At 48.5% G+C, this 20,124-nt stretch overlaps 1 protein-coding gene across 1 annotated transcript; it reads left to right on the forward strand.

The window, feature by feature from the left end:
* The first annotated feature begins 18,053 nt into the window (after window positions 1–18,053).
* LOC124707013 (probable plastid-lipid-associated protein 3, chloroplastic) lies at window positions 18,054–20,124 on the forward strand. Its single transcript, XM_047238676.1, has 3 exons — window positions 18,054–18,653; window positions 18,965–19,160; window positions 19,657–20,124. The coding sequence occupies exons 1-3, from the start codon at window positions 18,091–18,093 to the stop codon at window positions 19,969–19,971; spliced, it is 1,074 nt and encodes a 357-aa protein (XP_047094632.1). The 5' UTR covers window positions 18,054–18,090; the 3' UTR covers window positions 19,972–20,124.

Raw genomic sequence — 20,124 nt, forward strand, 5'->3', positions numbered from 1 at the left:
TACAAAGGACCAAAGGAGATGTGCATCTCAACTATAGGCCACCCAGATCGGGACAACATGAACAACAGACGTTGAGCATCCTCTCTAACTCTCTCTCACTTTTTCTCATACCCTTTTTGTTTCTTTTCTCATACTTTTTTCACACAACTCTTTTTTCACTCTTCCTATTGAGGATGCTCATTGCTAAAACTTCTACCATGATTTAGCATGGCTTCGGTTAGCGTCCCATTACTCTTCTCTAACAATGCATGCTTGCTTGCTTAAATAACCTCTTCTTATTTCATAAGAGATAGCCATAAAAAAATGATGATCAACGAAGGGTGCAATACCCCAAAAGTGCAATGTTGAAAGACTTTCCCAGTAAACATGGTTACGGTCTAGCTCATTACTCATAATCAGTTAAACCAACAATATGCATAGTGGTATTTCCTACCAAACCTTACTTTCTTATGAGGTTTAAATTACACAAAAAGGAAATTTTGAAAAGGTTGGAGGAAAACACACACATTATACTTGGAATAGCAAGTACTATGTAGGTGATGACTGATACGTCTCAAACGTATCTACAATTTTTGATGCTCCATGCTTGTTTTACACCAATTTTTGCTCATGCTTCGTTGAACTTTTATACATTTTCCGGCACTAACCTATTAACAAGATGACACCGTGTCAGTTCACTATTTTCTATTGTTTTGTATTTCAGAAAAGTTGTACAGGAGATATTCTCGAAATTGGACGAAACAAAAGCAGAAGTTGCTATTTTACTGAAACAAAGACGGAGTCCAGAGGAGAGACGGAGGGGGCCATGAGCCGGCCAGACCAACCCTAGGAGCGGCCTGGCCTTGGCCCACACCTAGGGGTGGTGTGGGCCCACCCGACACCCACCGACCTCGCCCTTTCGCCTATAAATTGCCTTTGACGCGAAAACCCTGGAAAAACCAGCCTCCGTCCACGAAAAGTTCCGTCGCCGCCGTCATCGTCCAAACGAGTTTCGGGGGTCAGAAGTTCCTGTTCCGTCACCCTGCCGGGATGGGGATTGACCCTCGAAGCCATCTCCATCGACTCCACCGCCTCCACTTCGAGTCCATGATGGTTTGTGAGTAGTTCCCACTGGACTACAGGTTCTTGGCTGCAGCTAGTTGGTACTCTCTCTCCCATGTACTTCAATACAATGATCTCATGAGCTGCCTTACATGATTGAGATCCATATGATGTAACTGGTGTTGTGTTTGTTGGGATCTGATGAATCGTGGAATTGTGATCAAATTTTTCATCATGTTATCATACTAATATTTATTTAAGATCTTGCATGCTCTCCGGTACTTGTGGTTATCCTGATCAAGTAGTTGCATGTATCTCCAAGAGGGATTATTTATGCTCGATAGTGGGTTCATGCCTCTAGTAATCTGGGAGACTGACAATAACTCCTAAGGTTTTTTTTTCGAAATGGGGGAAATATCGCCCCAGCTTCTGCATCCAAAGGATGCACACGGCTTTTTTTATTAGATTATTCACGAAACCTTACAAGAAAAAATACAAAAGATCAAACTCGAAGCAACCTTACTATACCTACAGTGGGATGAAGAGGGTGACAATACACCAACTCAAATCATCCAAAACTAAATGCCTTCTCAGACCGCCCAATAGCAGGTGAGAAACACATTCAGACAAGCAGACTCTCAGCGCATGCCAACGCACACGCCACAGGAGTTGCTCCCGCCGTCTTCCTCGACTCCATCTTCAAGAGAGATCAACGCATTAACCTTGCAAGACCTGTCGTCGATGCCACCATGACGCCAGATAGCTCCACCCTCCTGCACGTATACATCATCCCGCATCTATCGCCGATACCCTGCAGCACCATGCCACTGAGACTCAGCGCCAACAATGTGATAGATGAACACCACTCCACCGAAGTCCGCCAACATCCAGCAGCTGCTCCAAAAACGATGCCCCAAGAGGTAGAACGACGCAGGACGCGCCGCCATCGTCCGATCCGGGAGACCCGGACCTAGGTTTTCCCCCGGAGAAGCACGAGTGAGAAACCGCAGACTGCGTCGACGATGCCTTCAAGAAGGTTGCGGCGCGACACGTCGCCATCGTCCGCCAACCGAGGTCGGAACACGGTTTTCACCGGCAGCCGCGCATCCCCAACTCGCCGAGTGTAGTGCCAAGACGGGCAAAGATGACGCCTTCGACAAGGTAACGACATCGACCGACGCCGCCATCATCCGCCAAGACCGAGGTCGAGGCTCAGTTTTCACCGGCCGCCATGACACCCCGGACTAGATCACCATCGCCGGAAACCTGTGTGAGATCCCATGATCCCCCACACAGGACTACCAGCCTAGCCGACCACCTCCGACGAAGAAGAAGGCCGCCTCCTCCATCGAACCCGAAGTTGCTACCCCGGGCGTCCTCGAACCGCGGGAGAAACCCAAGGGCACCACCCCGCACCGGCGAGAAGCGGAGGGGATGGCGCAAACCGTCCCGCCACCAGCCACCACCGGTGTGCCGCCGACGGGAGGCAGGGGAGGCCGCAGCACTCTGGCCACCGCCGCCCCTTCTTCCTCCGACCGCCGCCGCCCCGCCATCACACGGGATGGAGGAGGTCTACCGCCGCCGCCGTCGAGGGGATGACCCAGCCGCCGCCCCATCCGCGCCAAGAGGGAAAGCCCCCGCCGCCGCCACGCCCCGAGGTCTTTGCCCCGGTGGCGCTGCCGGCGGCGGCGGCGGGAGGAGGAGGGTTGGGGTTGGGGGCGGCTAGGGTTGGGAGGGGTTGGGAGGGGCCTCGGGTTGAGCCTCCTGATAGAAGATTCTCGGGCTGCTATCTAAGGTGGTAGATGTGTTGTTGCTATTAGGGAGAGAACAACAATGCTTTATCTAAGGATAATTCTATTGTTTACTTTACACACTTTACTTAATGCAATAATATGTTGCTTGCAACTTAATACTGAAAGGGGTGTGGATGCTAACCTGAAGGTGGATTATTAGTCATAGATGTAGTTGGATTACGGTCTGTGTATCATGTTGTAGTGCCCAATTAAATACTATAGTGAACTTTATCTTAACATAGCATGCATTGTCATGCCCTCATAATTATCAATTTCCCAACTGTAATTTGTTCACCCAACACATGTTATTTGGAGAGTTACCACTAGTGTAGATAGCTGGGAACCTAGGTCCTTTTGTCATCATCATTGCTCTAAAGTCAACTATGCACTGGAATATTTTCCGGTGCCATCGCCTTTGTGTTACTGCTACTGCTGTTGTGTTACTATTGCCATTGCTCTCATATTATTGCTGCTTTCACATTACCCCTGTTACTAGTGCTTTTCCAGGTGCAGCTGAATTGACAACTCCGCTGTTAAAGCTTATAAGTATTCTTTACCTCCCCTTGTGCCGAATCAATAAATTTGGATTTTACTTCCCTCGGAGACTGTTGCGGTCCTCACAAGTATAGGGGATCGCAATAGTCTTCGAGGGAAGTAAAATCCAAATTTATTGATCCGACACAAGGGGAGCCAAAGAATATTTATATACTTTAAAAGATGAGTTATCAATTCAGCTGCACATGGAAATAGACTTGCTCGCAACAGTTTATCAGTAGTAACAATTTTATAGCAGTGGTAGTAGTGAAGTACGTAACAACAATAATGAAATAAAAACAGCAGTAGCGATGATTGTAGTAGACAACAGGATTAAAATACTGTAGGCACATGGATGGATGAACGGGCGCTGCATGAATAATATAGTTCCTATAATAAGCAAGACATGGGCATTGCAAGTAATAATGATAAAAGCATCGTAGTATAAAATAACCATAGGCGTGTGTTCCTATTTAGTCGTGTGTGCTCGCAATGAGAAACTTGCACGACATCTTTTGTCCTACCAGCCCGTTGCAGCGGGGCCTCAAGAGAAACTACTAGTAATTAAGGGCACTCCTTTTAACAGAGTACCAGAGCAAAGCATTAACACTCCATGAACACACATGATCCTCAGATCATATCCATCCCCTCCGTTTATCTCAATTATTGTCACTTTTGGGGCCTCAGGTTCCGGACAACGATATGTGTATAGAACTTGCATGTATGATCAAAAACAATAATTATCCTCATGAATCAATAACATGTTCAAATCTGAGATCATGGCACTCAGGCCCAAAGTGACAAGCATTAAGCATAACAAGTTGCAACAATGTCAAAAATACAAACAACAGATACTAGGCACTGTGCCCATGACAATCTTATTGCTATTACATGAACAATTTCATCTAATCCCTACCATCCCCTACAGCCTACAACGGGGAATTACTCACACATGGATGGGGGAGTCATGGAGGATTGATGGAGAGGCGTCGGTGATGGCGATGGCGACGATCTCCTCCAATTCCCCGTCCCGGCAGGGTGCCAGAACGGAGTTTCTGGTCCCCGGATTGGGGTTTCTGGTGGCAGCGGAGCAGCGGAACTCTTTCTGGAAAAACATCGAACCCCCCTCTGTTTTTAGGGTCAGAGTCTTAATATAGTCGGGAGGAGAGGTTGAGGGGGTGGCCGAGGCGACGACACCACCCCTAGGCGCGGCCAAGCGTGGCCCGTGCCTAGGCCAAGTGTGGGCCCCTCGTGGCCCTTCTTCGTCTCGTCTTCTATCTCCGTGAGTCTTCGGGTGAAATATGGATTTTTCGATATTTTCCGGGAATTTTCCTGAAAGTTGGATTTCTGCACAAAAACGAGACAAAACAGCGTTAGTCCGTGTTAGTTGTATTCAAAACACACAAATTAGAGGGCAAACAACATCAAAAGTGTTCGGAAAAGTAGATACGTTTTGGACGTATCTATTGCGGTCAGAAACCCACCGGCGAGCAGCGACGGGCAACACAGTAGAGCCGGGAGGCTCCCAGGACTGCGGCTGGCCCTGGTCCCTCGAGCGACGGCCCGCAAAGACTCGGCACGCACGTCCGATGCTGGTGCAAGGGCGTGCCACCTGACCTATACCTGGTCAGGAAGGTGATGGATTTGCCTCGCTTAGTTTTCTGCATGGCATACACGTAAACATTAAATACGAGCCTCGATCGGCTCTCAGGTTGTCCTGTGAATCGGCTCAAGGAGCCAATCCACCCACGATTCGTACGAGGTGTACGATCACATGGTGGTCCTGCTTGATCAAAATAAAGCTAAAACGACCTACTACGATTTAGGGTTTTCACCACATAATCGGAACATCCTACGCGTGATTGAGCACGGCGGCCACGCACGGTGATCATAAACCGACCCTAGACAAGGCCTAAAAACCAACATGAAGTTGATCCCCGGAACATCCTGTCTAGGGCTAGCAAACTACACCCTACGTGCCACTTGGATCCTTCAACCCGTTTGTAAGGCCTAACTATGCGAGATATTAAACTAATCCTTGAAGAACAAGGAGCAATCATAACGGATCGGATCTACTAGATAATGATCAAGCGAGGTGCCGCCCTTACACCTAAGATAGGTGTAAGGGCGGCTAGACATCTAAGGGTTGCACGGACGAAAGCATATGATACGATGAAACAATGCTAACCCTAACACATCTATGATAACTACGTTGCTCGCCATCAACAAGGCTTCGGCACGAGCAACGCATGAACAGCGAATAAACGTGTCTTGCCTAGATCGCAAGATGCGATCTAGGCAGCATGATGCTTACCCGGAAGAAACCCTCGAGACAAGGGAGTTGGCGATGCGCCTAGATTGGTTTGTGGTGAACGTGATTGTTGTTTATTTCAGAAACCCTAGATACATATTTATAGACCGTAGACTTTCTAACGTGGGAATAATCCCAACCGTGCACGAGCCAAATTCTATCTAACCGACACGTATCCTACTATATTTACAGATACACGGGCAAACTAGCCCAAACTTTGTATACAAGGCCGATTCATGTATTCCTTCCATGTATATTCTTCAAGCCCATCTTTAATCGCGGCCCACCTCGATCCGGTCAAATTCCGGTGATAACACATGCCCCCCTGGTTTTGGAAATGACAATTCCAAAATCACTCGCTTTTCTTCGTCGGGTCATGTCGTGGCGGAAGCGAGAACCGTCGCAGTATCCTTCATCATGATGCCTTGCCTCCTCCACATCTCCGCGTGACCTGGCAATTTTTTTTCTTTGGGCACCACTTCCTCGGAAACTGCTGTGGCATTGAATCTCCACTATATCCCTTTATTTTAACCGCATCCTGCAGTTCACTTCTTCATCCCCTTCGCATTAGCACTCCAAAAGCCCTCCTCTGCCACCATGTCTTCTTCCTCCTCTGCCTCGTCGGGTCTTTCCACCCAGTCCTCCCCCTCCCGCGAGCCGACGCCGGAGTGGGACCCGGAGGAGGCCCACGAGGCCAACATTCGCCGCGCCACAGAAGACGGGGACGAGTCCGATCACGACTTCTCCGTCCGGTGCGAGGACGACAAGTCCTCGACCGACGGGGAGAGTGACCTCCGCTTCCTTGCCGATGGGGAAACGGAGGAGGAGAGCGATGACGATCGCTTCTCCTGGGACGACTTCACCTCCTTCGAGGAGGAGGAGGAGGAGGACGACGACACCTCCTCCAATGAACCGCCGGCCAAGCGCTTCTGCCCCTGGCCGGGGAACCTCAGCGACTTCGACAGCGACGACGACGGCGACGAGGAAGACGAGGACAACGAGGGCCCTGCCGGCGGCCGCGGCGGCGGCGACGACGAGTCCGCCGGGAATAGCGCCGACAGCGGCGACGACGGCGACGACGAGGGCAGCGACGGCCCATAGATAGGACCCTTAGCATAGGATCAGTAGTAGTAGATGGGGCAATGTATCCCCTGGTACTTCCTTTTGAGAGCAATCAGCTCTTTATGTAAGAAATCCCGTTATCAATGAAGAATTTCCTCCAATTTGATTTTGCCGATTTCCTTTATGCTAATTTAGCCGATTGTCAACTTAGCCAATGCTCAATGAGCCGATGGCAACGCATCGGTCCCTCACAATCTATCCTTCATCTTTTCGACTAAGGAGCGATTGTCAACTTGGTCAATGCCCAATGAGCCAATAGCAACGCATCGGTCCCTCACAATCTATCCTTCATCTCTTCGACTGATGACTTTGAGATCTGGTGGATAATGTGGAAGACCCATGCCTTCAGGAGAGCCCTAGGACCGTTGCTGAAACAACTTGACGCTGAAGGCGATCCTTACGCGAACAGGTGCCACTTGCTCGCAAATCTCCTCGCGATAGTTTCCGAGTGATGCTTTATAACCCTGCTCTGTTTCTTTGCGGCAACAAGATGGCCCGGAGCCTGTCAATGATGATGGATCCCCCTTTGAATTCCTCCCACCAGCTCCGGTGATCCTCTTACGCAAGAACTCACCACCTTTGAAGAAGGTTATGATGCAGGGCCAGCCGACGACACCCCAATCGGCTTCTAAGAACAGAGTATCTACCAGGTCAGCTGCCCCCCGAGCCTCAGTCAAGGCGAGAACAGCGGTGAGGACACACAGTTCAGACAAATGGACCCGAGCTCGAGCAAATCTGAGAAAACCACCACGCAGAGCTAGCCAGACTTGCCACCATCGGCCTCCAAGAAAAGGTCAGCCACTCTGGTCCTAGCAATTCCTACGAGTGTAGCTGAGGAGGTGGCCAACTTGACCAAGCCGGCAGTAGATACACCAGAGCCGATCATCTTTTCTTCCGTTGAAAGCCGATGTTGCAGACGAAACACCAACGGCTTAATGAGCAAAAGGCTGCCTTGTACGCCAAAACTGACACCTCTGACAGCACTGCTGACCTGGCGACCTTGCGCAAAGGGTTGGAGGTCCTCGAAGAGAAGGTTCGGGCAACAAAATCAGCTCATTGAAGCTGAGGAAGCTCTCATTGTTCACTCCCTCGAGGAAGCAGCAGGCCTCGAAGGTGACCTGAAGGCCGACTTGGCCGAACCCCGCGTCTTGAACACGCAGCTGGTAGATCCTGTGTAATTTGTACTAGAGTCGATGGCTGTGCATCGGCTTTGTTTCTTAGTTCTAAAGTCGATGTCCGTGCATCGGCTGTACATCATGAGAATTTTTTTTTGCTGGCCGATTTTTCTATCGGCCCCCAATATTTCACTGCACATGTATCGCACATGTTCATCTGATTAGGTGCCCCCCGAGCCGAATCTGCCAGGTAACTGCGGATATCGGCTCTGTAGTTAGCCAAGGCACTGTATTTGAACGTCGGCTCCGTTAGGACCCATGTTGACTTCTTCCAGCTCATCAGCCGACGTAAACCCGTTGCCCGTTAGATCGACGTTGAACACAGGCATAACGTATGGTGAGGATAATTTTGGCCGATTGCTGGAATCGGCCTCCATGTTGATTGAATCACTTAATGAAGGTTTTGCAATGTTTGTCCATAGATCTTTGGGGCCGATCGCAAGGATCGGCCTCGCCACGTTCGTCCATAGATTTGTTCTTGCTATACGGTCAGGCCGGTGGATAAGACCAGCCTAACCCCGTCCTTCGTCACGTCGATGCGCTCGCGATCGTCCAAATCGATGCACGAGAGTGACTCTTGGCATGTCGTCTCCCAAACGTTCATGCTAGCCGTTGAAATCTCGGCTGAGTCATCTGCGTGGACGACCTCTACTTCATCTCCATCCCACTGTATTAAGCATTGGTGCATCGTGGATGGAATGCAACGATTGGCGTGGATCCAATCTCTCCCTAGCGAGGACAGCATAGGTGCTCTTGCTATCGACAATAAAGAACGTCGTAGGGATGGTTTTCCTTCCTACGGTCGGATCCACGTTCGGAACACCTTGTGCGTCGGATGCTTGGCCGTTGAAATCGCTCGGTGTAACATTGGTCTTGATCAGAGTCCGAGCTAGAGCGTCCCAACCGACGTAGCATGGAGTATGGCATAATGTTGATCTGCCGCTCCGGTGTCCACCGGCATCTTGTTGACGGGCTGCCCATTGATATAACCTCGCAAGTACGGGGCCTTCAGGTGTACGTAGCTTCTTTCTCGTGGCTTCTCAAAGATAATCGGCCGTGGGCTGCGGTCAAGTTGTGCCACGGGTGCTTCGTCTAATCCTGGAGCACTAAACTCCGTCGGAAGGATGAACACCATGTTTGTGCCAGCCGATGTCTCATCATCGGCTTTCTTTTGTCTGGGGCGCCACTCTTTCTTTTGTGGCTGTCCTTCTTCGTTCAGAGTTTGCTGAATTTTCGCGGCCAGATCCGGCCGCGCCTTCCTTAACGTGTGCAGGTATAACCTTTCGGCTTCCTCCAAAACACGTAGTCGCTGAACCCTACGCTTTTGGGAACGGTTGAGTCCATCAGGGCACCACCTTGGCCGGTGGTACTTATCCTCTTCCTCTTCATCATCGTCTTCCAATTCCTCGAGATCTTCCACCCGAGAGGACTCAGCGTGCTTGTTCCGAGGCGGGAGAGGCCCTAGACGTTTGAACACGGACACGTTAGCTGCATCCTTCTTCTTCTGTCTACATTACGGGCGGTTGCCGATTGTAGGCAATCGCCTCATTCCTGAATCCCAGCAGTGTCTGAAGAAGGGACAGTCCCAGTGCCTATCCACGTCGTCTTGCTCTCTTGACTTTTCCTTGGCGTGGCGCTCATATCTCTCCTCGTCGCGATCATGCCGACGATGTCTCCTGGCATCCCTAGCCAGATGATCTCTTTCGTCATCGTTGTCGTATCGTCGGCGTTGGTCGTACTGACTCACGTATTTGTTGAGGAGGTGATCAGAGAGAGGTCGCTGATATCTCATATTCTTCACTTCTCCCTCCGTGATGTAGCGCTTGCCATCGTGCCGGAGCCGATCGCGTGGAACGGCTTCCTCCTTGTCCTCGTTATGAGAGCAGCTGCCCTCGTCTCTGTCCTTACCAGAGTGGTGCCCAGGTCCTACCATGTTGATGTTGAACGAGAATCTTGGCTGGCACCTCCCAGGGTAAGTGAACTCCACCATGTTAACGGCGGGGAAGGGGTGTGTGTCGACTTTCATGGCGTACTGGCTGAAAATTAGACGCCCTTGTTCTATCGCCATCTGGATCTGCTGATGCCACACCCTGCAGTCGTTGGTGGCATGGGTGAACGTGTTATGCCACTTGCAGTATGGCTTTCCGTTCAGCTCATGTGCCGTGGGGATCTTGTGGCCTTCGGGTACCTTTAGCTGCTTCTCCTTAAGTAAGAGGTCGAAAATTTGCTCAGCCTTGGTAACGTCGAAGTCAAACCCTCTTGGAGGACCTTGTGGCTTAACCCACTTGCGGGACACGGGGCTTGCCCCCGAGTCCATTCAGCCACTACTACCTCTTGATCTCCCGCGAGCCTTCATCTTCATCTGCCTCAACCAGGACCACCGCACGCTTGAATTTATCCTGGTATACCTCCGGGTGGCGCTGTTCATATAATGACGGCTTACGCACCATGTGCGCCGGTGAAGGGTAGTCACGCTTGGGAGGCCACATCCTTGATCGGTGATACGAGACCCACCACCGCCAACTCGACTGCTTCTTTTCGGTCACACGAGCCGAATAGCATCGGTTCCTAACGGTCCTGAAGCGCTGGATGTATTCGACACTCGTTTCTCCGCGCTTCGTCGTACTTGTGCTAGATCGGCAATTCCGGCCTCGGAAGCCTCCGAGTGATGCTGCATGCGGAGCTGCTCCTCCAAGCTGCTTCCGAGTCCGGATTGGGTCTGGTGGCAGGGATGTGTACCACCCGAAAGCCGATCCTGTGAGGGACTGTGCGAAGAACCTCACACGCAGCTCATCCGATGCTGAGATCGTGCCCGACTGTGCCAAATATCGGCTCACATGCTCGATTGAGCTGGAACCATCCGATCCACTAAATTTGGAGAATTCGGGGAGCCGATATTTGGGTGGTAGTGGGATCAACTCGTACTCGTTGGGGTACGGCTTGGAATATCCGATTGCCCTCCTTTTCGGCACCATGCCGAACTGGTCTCTCAAGATTGTGCTGATCCGATCCGCGGTGCTTGGCTGCGGGAGTCGAACTGCGAAGATTCGCCGGAGTGCCATACTTAGCCAGCCACGCTTGCTTCTCAAGCTCCGAGCCAAGCTGCAGGAGTTGGGCTCCGGAGGTTTATCGGAGTGGCATACTTAGCTAGCCACGTCCGCTTCTCAAGATCTGTTCCCGAAGTTCCTCCTGCTTGTTCCGAAGTCCCTGCTTGTTGCGGTCCGGTTCGTGAGTGCCCGATTCTTGCGGTCCGGCACGTATGTGCACGTGTATCCGTGAGGGATCTCCTTAGGCGCCTCATGCAAGAACTGGTAATCACTAGGGTCACCACCGATCTTGTAGACGACATATGCCGGTGAACTCGGCACTTCTGGTTCTGCCAACGCGAATGGCAGCGATGGTCGGGACTGGAGTGGCATCTCTCCTTGGTGAGTCCCTAGAGCTGGTCCTGACGGAGATTACTGATGCCTCATGATTTCCTGGATCACCCGAAGAGCGACACGCTCCAAAGTGTTCACTAGGCTCTCAGAATGGCGGTGCAGCGAATGAGCTACCATGAAATTAATCTCCTGACGCAGAGACCTGGTGCGTTCTTCTGACGGGGCGGACAGGTCCACTCCATCGAGCGCACCTTCAGGTGAGAACCCTTTCCACCTGATGCCGTGTGAGCGGGTTCTCTGGAAAGAGCCGATGAGGTCGGCTTCGAGGATCGCTTTGACCTCGTCATACTTCTTCTTGAGATCCTCGGTCAGATCTTCATACGTGACTGGAGTGCCTTCCGCCATCTCAGATGTAGATGGCGATGCGGTTGATGTCGAAGACTGTCCCACCGGGCGTGCCAGAATGTGTTGCGGTCAGAAACCCACCGGCGAGCAGCGACGGGCAACACAGTAGAGCCGGGAGGCTCCCGGGACTGCGGCCGGCCCTGGTCCCTCGAGCGACGGCCCGCAAAGACTCGGCACGCACGTCCGATGCTGGTGCAAGGGCGTGCCACCTGACCTATACCTGGTCAGGAAGGTGATGGATTTGCCTCGCTTAGTTTTCTGCATGGCATACACGTAAACATTAAATACGAGCCTCGATCGGCTCTCAGGTTGTCTCGTGAATCGGCTCAAGGAGCCGATCCACCCACGATTCGTACGAGGTGTACGATCACATGGTGGTCCTGCTTGATCAAAATAAAGCTAAAACGACCTACTACGATTTAGGGTTTTCACCACATAATCGGAACATCCTACGCGTGATTGAGCACGGCGGCCACGCACGGTGATCATAAACCGACCCTAGACAAGGCCTAAAAACCAACATGAAGTTGATCCCCGGAACATCCTGTCTAGGGCTAGCAAACTACACCCTACGTGCCACTGGATCCTTCAACCCGTATGTAAGGCCTAACTATGCAGATATTAAACTAATCCTTGAAGAACAAGGAGAAATCATAACGGATCGGATCTACTAGATAATGATCAAGCGAGGTGCCGCCCTTACACCTAAGATAGGTGTAAGGGCGGCTAGACGTCTAAGGGTTGCACGGACGAAAGCATATGATACGATGAAACAATGCTAACCCTAACACATCTATGATAACTACGTTGCTCGCCATCAACAAGGCTTCGAGCACGAGCAACGCATGAACAGACGAATAAACGTGTACTGCCTAGATCGCAAGATGTGATCTAGGCAGCATGATGCTTACCCGGAAGAAACCCTCGAGACAAGGGAGTTGGCGATGCGCCTAGATTGGTTTGTGGTGAACGTGATTGTTGTTTATTTCAGAAACCCTAGATACATATTTATAGTCCGTAGACTTTCTAACGTGGGAATAATCCCAACCGTGCACGAGCCAAATTCTATCTAACCGACACGTATCCTACTATATTTACAGATACACGGGCAAACTAGCCCAAACTTTGTATACAAGGCCGATTCATGTATTCCTTCCATGTATATTCTTCAAGCCCATCTTTAATCGCGGCCCACCTCTAATCCGGTCAAATTCTGGTGATAACAGTATCAACCCCCCCCCCAAGCTTAGCTTAGTTCTTGCCCTCAAACAATTCAGTGGCAACTGAGTGCGATAAAAGAAACTTTCACGAACCTATTTGCTTCATATGATGTATATATTCTCACTATATGATCAAGTACTTAGGCAGTTCATAATAAGAAGTATGCAACTAAGGCTAGTCAATAGTTATGCAAGCTATAAAAAGATACCACCACAATAATAAGCAACATGAAACATAAGTATCTGCAGGATTGCAATGATCATAACATGATATGATAAAGTGGTATCTCGCTTGCCCTTATTTGTGGAGCAAAACATAAATGCCAAGGCACCTCTGAAGTTCAAGAGAAGACTAGAAGTAAAAATATCGAAAGATTTAAGCATCACAGTTATACCACAATTAATCTTATTCCGGGAAAAGCATATACAGTAACAGTGACAGTTATGCTTTCGAGAAAGTGCTCAAAGAAAGGACGGTGACTCAACAAAAAAAGTAAAAAATTGGCCCTACGCAGAGGGAAGCAGGATTACTCATGTGCTAGAGCTTTAAATTTTAAACGGACTGTTGAAAATATTTTTTTTTAGAGGTATGCCTGTCTATGTCAACGACTGACATTAAGTGATTTATCATCATTTCATATAGTGACATCAAGAGCGGCTCCCATGTAGTTCTCCGATGCACACCATTATTTAGGATCTCTCCAGTACATAATATGCGGAGCAGTATTTGTTTATTTATTCATTTTATATTTTATTTAGGATAGGCACCCGGTTGCCTTTCTCTTTTTGCAATATTATGGACCAGCACATTATGCATGCTATTCACGGTATGAAGCCATGAAAGTACAATAAAGCACTCAATACTTCCTCATGAGCTAAAACAAAACACAAACATGGAGGGTCATTTTGAAGATTTAAAGGTAGCACACAAGCGATTCACTTGGAGTGGCGGTAAAATACCACATATAGGTATGTATGGTGGACACAATTGACACTTTGGTTTTTGGTGGTTGGATGCACGAGTAGAACTCATACTCAGTACAAGTGGAGGCTAGCAATAGACTAGGAAGCGACAATCAAGAAATCAGTAACTGTCATAATCATGCTTGCGATAGAGCAAAATTAACGGAAGCATAAAAGTAATACAAGAACTCCAAGGCAAGATAAATCATCAAAGCTTAAATGACTTTTTGTTTAGTCTTATGCATGCTTGAGCATGTGCCAAGTCGATTCAAATGAAACATTCAGAGGAGGATACCATAATTTCATACGGTTATATGAATAGATCGAAATCTATATGACATGCTACCTACTATTAGTAGATTGGAACTAATCATGAGAGAGCATAAACTACTAAGCATCATTAATTAGCATACACCTTAAAGAAGAAGAAGAAGAAGAAGAAGAAGAAGAAGAAGAAGAAAGAAGAAGAAGAAGAAGAAGAAGAAGAAGAAGAAGAAGAAGAAGAAGAAGAAGAAGAAGAAGAAGAAGAAGAAGAAGAAGAAGAAGAAGAAGAAGAAGAAGAAGAAGAAGAAGAAGAAGAAGAAGAAGAAGATTCAACGTGAATTACAACAAACGCATAATCTGCGGGGATTAATGACTACGTGTTCCGCGACGGTTCGGCGCTCCATTCCGGCGGTTGGCGGGTTGATCGGCGCGGTTGCCACTCCGGCGGTTGACATCGGCGCACTTGTTGTGCTTTAATTCGAGGCCGATCGAGCCAGGCTCGCTGCCAGGCGGGCCCGTGGGGGAAGCGAGCGGACGCTAGGCGCAACCGCGCAGTGTCCGTGGAGATGCAAACGTGCCGCATATTTGCGCCGCGTTTGCTTCGTTGCGGACGAACCGGACACGATGCGTCGCCCTGCTGAAGCAGGGTGCAGACGCATTTCCGGTCCGCGCGGACGCAAACGGTCGCATAGCGTCCGTTTGCGTCGCCCCGTTGGAGATGCCATTAGCTCAAACTTCAAGAGTATTTTCATATAAATAATTGTGCTATTTATTAGCTGGGTGTATTATTTTGGTATCTAAAAAGTGTTTTTATGGCGTTATATTTTAAAACGGAGGAAGTAGTAGTACCTATGGATGAATTAAAAAACTGCTTCTTAATTTCATAGTCGCTTTGTGTGATGATTGTATAGTATGGTAAGATCACCACTAGAGAGAAGAGGTGACAACAATCTTAGCAATCTTAGCATGCATGCAACCCGGACACCATTCCTTGCATCGTCATAGCCATTTGTGTTTGCTGCAACCAATCATTGGATCAATTTTGGTTCTAGTTATGCATCACGAGCAACCAAAGAAAGTGGAGAATATGACCCAAATCATGCTTTTTGACGGCATGCCTCCAGGGCCAACCCGGAAGGGCAAATTTTGGTGCAGACTAAAAAACACGCCCATCTCCTCATCATGTAGTAAAGATCTCTGTTTGGTCTTGTGTTCTTCGTTCTCTACATAATTATATTCCCTGTCTTTTTTGGCATGAAACTGCAGCGACTTGGCTCCCATACTGCATATCCATGAGAGCAAGAATGCAAGAAGAAGCGAAGTGTTGGATCCATATATACATGGGCGGGGTAGTAGAGCTGGGAGATGTATGGATTGGATGGGACATGAATGGGCGGGAGGGGAATCGGGCGAGTTCAGGACATGCTGATCCCCAATGAATGCCCGCAATGTTGGCCAACAGTAACATTAGAGATCGATAGCTAGGCCTCGCCTCTGTTGGCATGTTGGGGAGTACGTACACACACACATTCACCTTTATTGAACTGCAAAACACATTTACTACGACCATGTGAGGGTGCCCTTAGCTTAGCTACCTTTGCCCACCAATCTCCAGTGCATTCACATTACCGTGCGGAGACAAACTTCGCCTTCTTCTTACCTTCCCTTCAGTAGTAATTAGTTTCAGACTTAATTCACATATGCGGATGCAGTTTCCTTAATTGAGCTGCAGAGCTCCTGCATTTTGTTCATGGAAGATTACAGAATACAGATGCAGTTTCCCTATAACGAGTTATTGGCCGGGTTGTGGACCATTCTACAATTTGTCATTCAAGTACTTCTGCAAATGTTCCTTTCCAGGTCCTACACGGCCCAAAATTGGCAGCCGAACCTCCCAATCCGCACACAGAAGCCCAATAACAAAGGCTCCTATTCCAGCCTAAAATGCAAGGCCCTTAAAGGTATGCTAACAAACAAAGGCCCATTAGGCTCCAATGACCTTAGAAAATATCCATAAAAAACCTAGCAATTATAGGAAAATAAAGTAGGTGCCGTGAACCGATAAAGAGGGCACATTGAAGGAAAATACCAAGATGAACCTGGGTGCAAAAACGTGCACCCGTTTTCTCCAATATTGAAAAATGCTCAAAAAATTGAAATAATTTTTTCATGTACATATTATGTTGATAATTACTTGTGTAAGTTTTCACAAAAAATACGATTCTATGTGGCCTACACGAAAATGACAAAATTTCCAAATGATACTACTATAATAATTGGTTGTGTACTGTTCACGGAAATATGAAAATTTCATTTTCACACACATCTGTAGGTCACACATGATCGTTTTTTATGCCAAAATCTGCACAAATGAGTGTCAACATAGGATATACACGCGTGCATTTTTTCATTTTTTTTCTAAAAGTTTAAAATAGCATTTTTTTTGAAGTTTTTCATAATGGGGTGCACGTGCACCCGGGTTCACATCATCCACATCCGCACATTGAACTCATAATTTATCATATTCTTGCAATTATTTCCAAGAAAGTACTAAATAGATCCCAATTGTTAAAAAGTTTGATAAGCATAGTTATTTATTTGCTAAAGATAAAATAGCATTAGTAGTCATACTCCACGAATTAGGTACAACACACATAGCAAGAATTAGGATTCTTCACACCTCTCCGATCTCTCTTTTGGTCTAAGGGTCCAGAGAGTTGTTTTTATAGTCATCTTCATATATGTTTCACTCAAATTATTCTTTATTCCCTTCTATATGATAATTCTTTCATATGAAAATTGATTATTTACGATGTACGATGTGCATGTATAAAAATTTATTGAGAAATACTTTACAATGTGAGCTAAGGAAGATACTATTTGGTGGACCTATAATAGAACGCACACAACCGTAATGGTTCAGATTCTTCGTAAACTTCCTCTTCACCCACGGGCCACTGAGTGCTCTACTGGAACATATTTTGCACTCCCCGTGACATGGCCAACACAAAATAGGTTGCACTTGAAACCATTCTGGCTTGATTCCGCGACATCAAAAAATCATCCAACAAAGCATGTAAACTATTTAGGTGACGGTAATGGCCTCCAGTATTTCTCTATGGAGCCATACCCATCGCCAGATAAAGAGAATGAAATCAAACAAGATGATGAACTCTCACTAGATAACTCCTCACAAGGAAGGTGTGGTGATAAAACCTAGTAATATATCCTCCTGCTTTTGCACCACATGTACTCCTAGATTGATTGAAGGCACAACTTTCCCAAATGTTGACCGTCACTTCCTTTCCCGTCGCGTCACCTAGCGTAATGCTTGGCTTCCGGTTCTTTGAAAGAATCAACGCACTTCTCCCCCTTCTCCACGGATGTAGCGGAGATCCTAACCAAAGGAGAACAACAAGAGCTATGTTAAAGGAAGTCGTGAACTTGGTGGCATTGTCGTGCCTATGTGACCTCTCAGATTAACCAACTTCTACTCTTTGTCGCACCATGCATCCGGGTTAGAGATGCAAGTGGGTTAACAATCGGGTATCCTCTATCCTTGTTAGTTCAAGAAAATAAACTAACTTTTCCAATGGCATCATTATTTTAGAAAAAGTTAGTTCATTCCTTGAAATAAAGAGCGTAGAGGCACCTGCGTCTCTACGGGTTCATTGTCGGCTCGTCGCATTGGAAAGAATAATCGCGTGGATCTTGAGACGAATCCAAGGCCTCAGAAAGCAACCGGATTCTTTTTGCTGGCAATGCTCAAGTAAATTGGAAGAAGAAAATCGGCGTTTGAGCTGTCGTCTCCTCGCCCGCCCCACACAAGTGACTAGAGGGCAACAGAGCAGTGGAATCATTCATTCATTCGTTCGTTCATCCATGGCTCCCCTCTTCGCCTCCTGCCACGCCGCCCACGCGTCCCTCCTACTCCTCTCCCCCAACCCCACCGCCGCCGCCGCCGCCGCGCGTGTCCGCGTCGGCGGCCTCCGGGTCAGGCGGCCCCGCCTCCTCCGCCTCGCCGCGGGGGGCACTCCCCCCAACGCAGGGATCCCCGACCCCACGGTCGACGACGACGAATGGGGCCGTGAGCCCCCCGCCTCCCCGTCGCCCAACTCGCGCCCCGTCGTCGCCGACGAGTGGGGCGAGCCAGGCGTGCTCGAGCCCGAGCAGCCCTCCGGCGCCGATACCCCCACCAACGACGACGAGTGGGGCGGCGACCCCAAGCCCACGCCCACGCCGGCTCCGGCTCCGGAGGAGGACGGCGTGCTGGAGGAGCTGAAGCGGTGCTTGGCGGACACCGTGTACGGCTCCGGCCTGGGCCTCCAGGCGTCCGCGGAGGTCAGGGGCGAGGTCGTGGAGCTCGTGGCCCAGCTCGAGGCCGCCAATCCCACCACCGCGCCCGTCCAGGCGCCCGACCTCCTCGACGGGAACTGGATACTGCTGTAAGCCTTCTCACTTCCCACTCTCAATTACTACTAGCTGATACTGGTACTCAGCTTCGATCGTCAGTTCGAGTGTTACTAATGGATGACAGCGAAACAGTTCATTTGAATTTTAGTCACTGACGGATTGCTTACAACTGTCACCAAAGGGGTGTTGTAGGTTGAATTGTTTAATTCCATGGAAGCAGCAGACCAAATTCTCCTAGTACTTAGAATTCTCAATGCCAGTTTTATTCTATCTTTGCAATGAGATTAGACTCAGAGTTCAGTTACTTGTACCTACTTAATTGTTCATCGTCATCAACTTTCAGGTACACGGCGTATTCTGAGCTCTTGCCGATTCTGCTGGCTGGGGCAACACCATTCTCCAAAGTTGAGAAGATATCCCAAGAAATCGACTCGAGAAGCATGACGATAGTCAACGCTTCAACTATTTCGACTCCATTCGCTTCATTTTCGTTCAGCGCAACTGCTTCTTTTGAGGCACAAAGTCCTTCAAGGATCGAGGTACCGACTTGCTTCTCATGAATGTTACGCAGTTATGCTAGTCTCTTTGATTACTGCATTGGTTCTTCAATAGTATTTTGAAGCACCATATTGTAATATTACACATTTAGTGTGTTGCCGCGTCAAATTATTTTGCTAGTTGCATCTACCTACAGTACCCTTTTCTTCAAAAATGTGGAAAAGTAAAAAAAAAATTGCAATGTGGTGAGAGGCCCCTTTCTGTTGTGACATGGATTGACAGATACTAAGCACGCATGTCTACAAGCCTACAACCAAGTACAGAAGTACTCAACAGACATAGTATTTGCGGCGGACCTGTCATTTTCCTAGATATGGTGTACACCATGATGCCATGTAGCAAATCTCCGTGTAACCAGATATTTGTGGTGTACATCATGGTTATTAAGATTTCTTATGGTGTTTCCATCAGTTACATGTTCTGCCCCGCACCATGTAGATATGTGAAACTGACATGTTACGTACTGTTTTCTTGAAGGTCCAATTCAAAGAGGGGAGCTTCCAGCCACCGGAGATATCATCATCAGTCAATCTTCCTAACCAAATCGCCATATTCGGGCAGAAGATCAGCCTGGAGTCTGTCCAGCAGCTGCTGAATCCTCTGCAGCAAGCCTTTGCTAGCATCGCCGGGTCCATCTCTGGGCAGCCACCCCTCAAGGTACCAATTCCCGGCAACAACAGGGCCAAGTCCTGGCTTTTGACAACCTACCTGGACAAAGACCTGAGGATTTCTAGAGGTGATGGAGGCGGCCTATTTGTTCTTGCCAAAGCGGGGAGCTCTTTACTAGATTGACTGCACATATGTAATAGATAGTACCAATATTCATATCTGCAAGGTTGAAATTCACGGCTACAATGCAGAATTCTTCATGTCTTGTTATACACAAATTTCTGATAGTTTTTGAAGTCTGGAGCACCCCAATACCGAATCAACTAGCCTTCAGTA

This window comes from Lolium rigidum, chromosome 4 (assembly GCF_022539505.1).
Source record: "Lolium rigidum isolate FL_2022 chromosome 4, APGP_CSIRO_Lrig_0.1, whole genome shotgun sequence".
NCBI classification, from domain to species: domain Eukaryota; kingdom Viridiplantae; phylum Streptophyta; class Magnoliopsida; order Poales; family Poaceae; genus Lolium; species Lolium rigidum.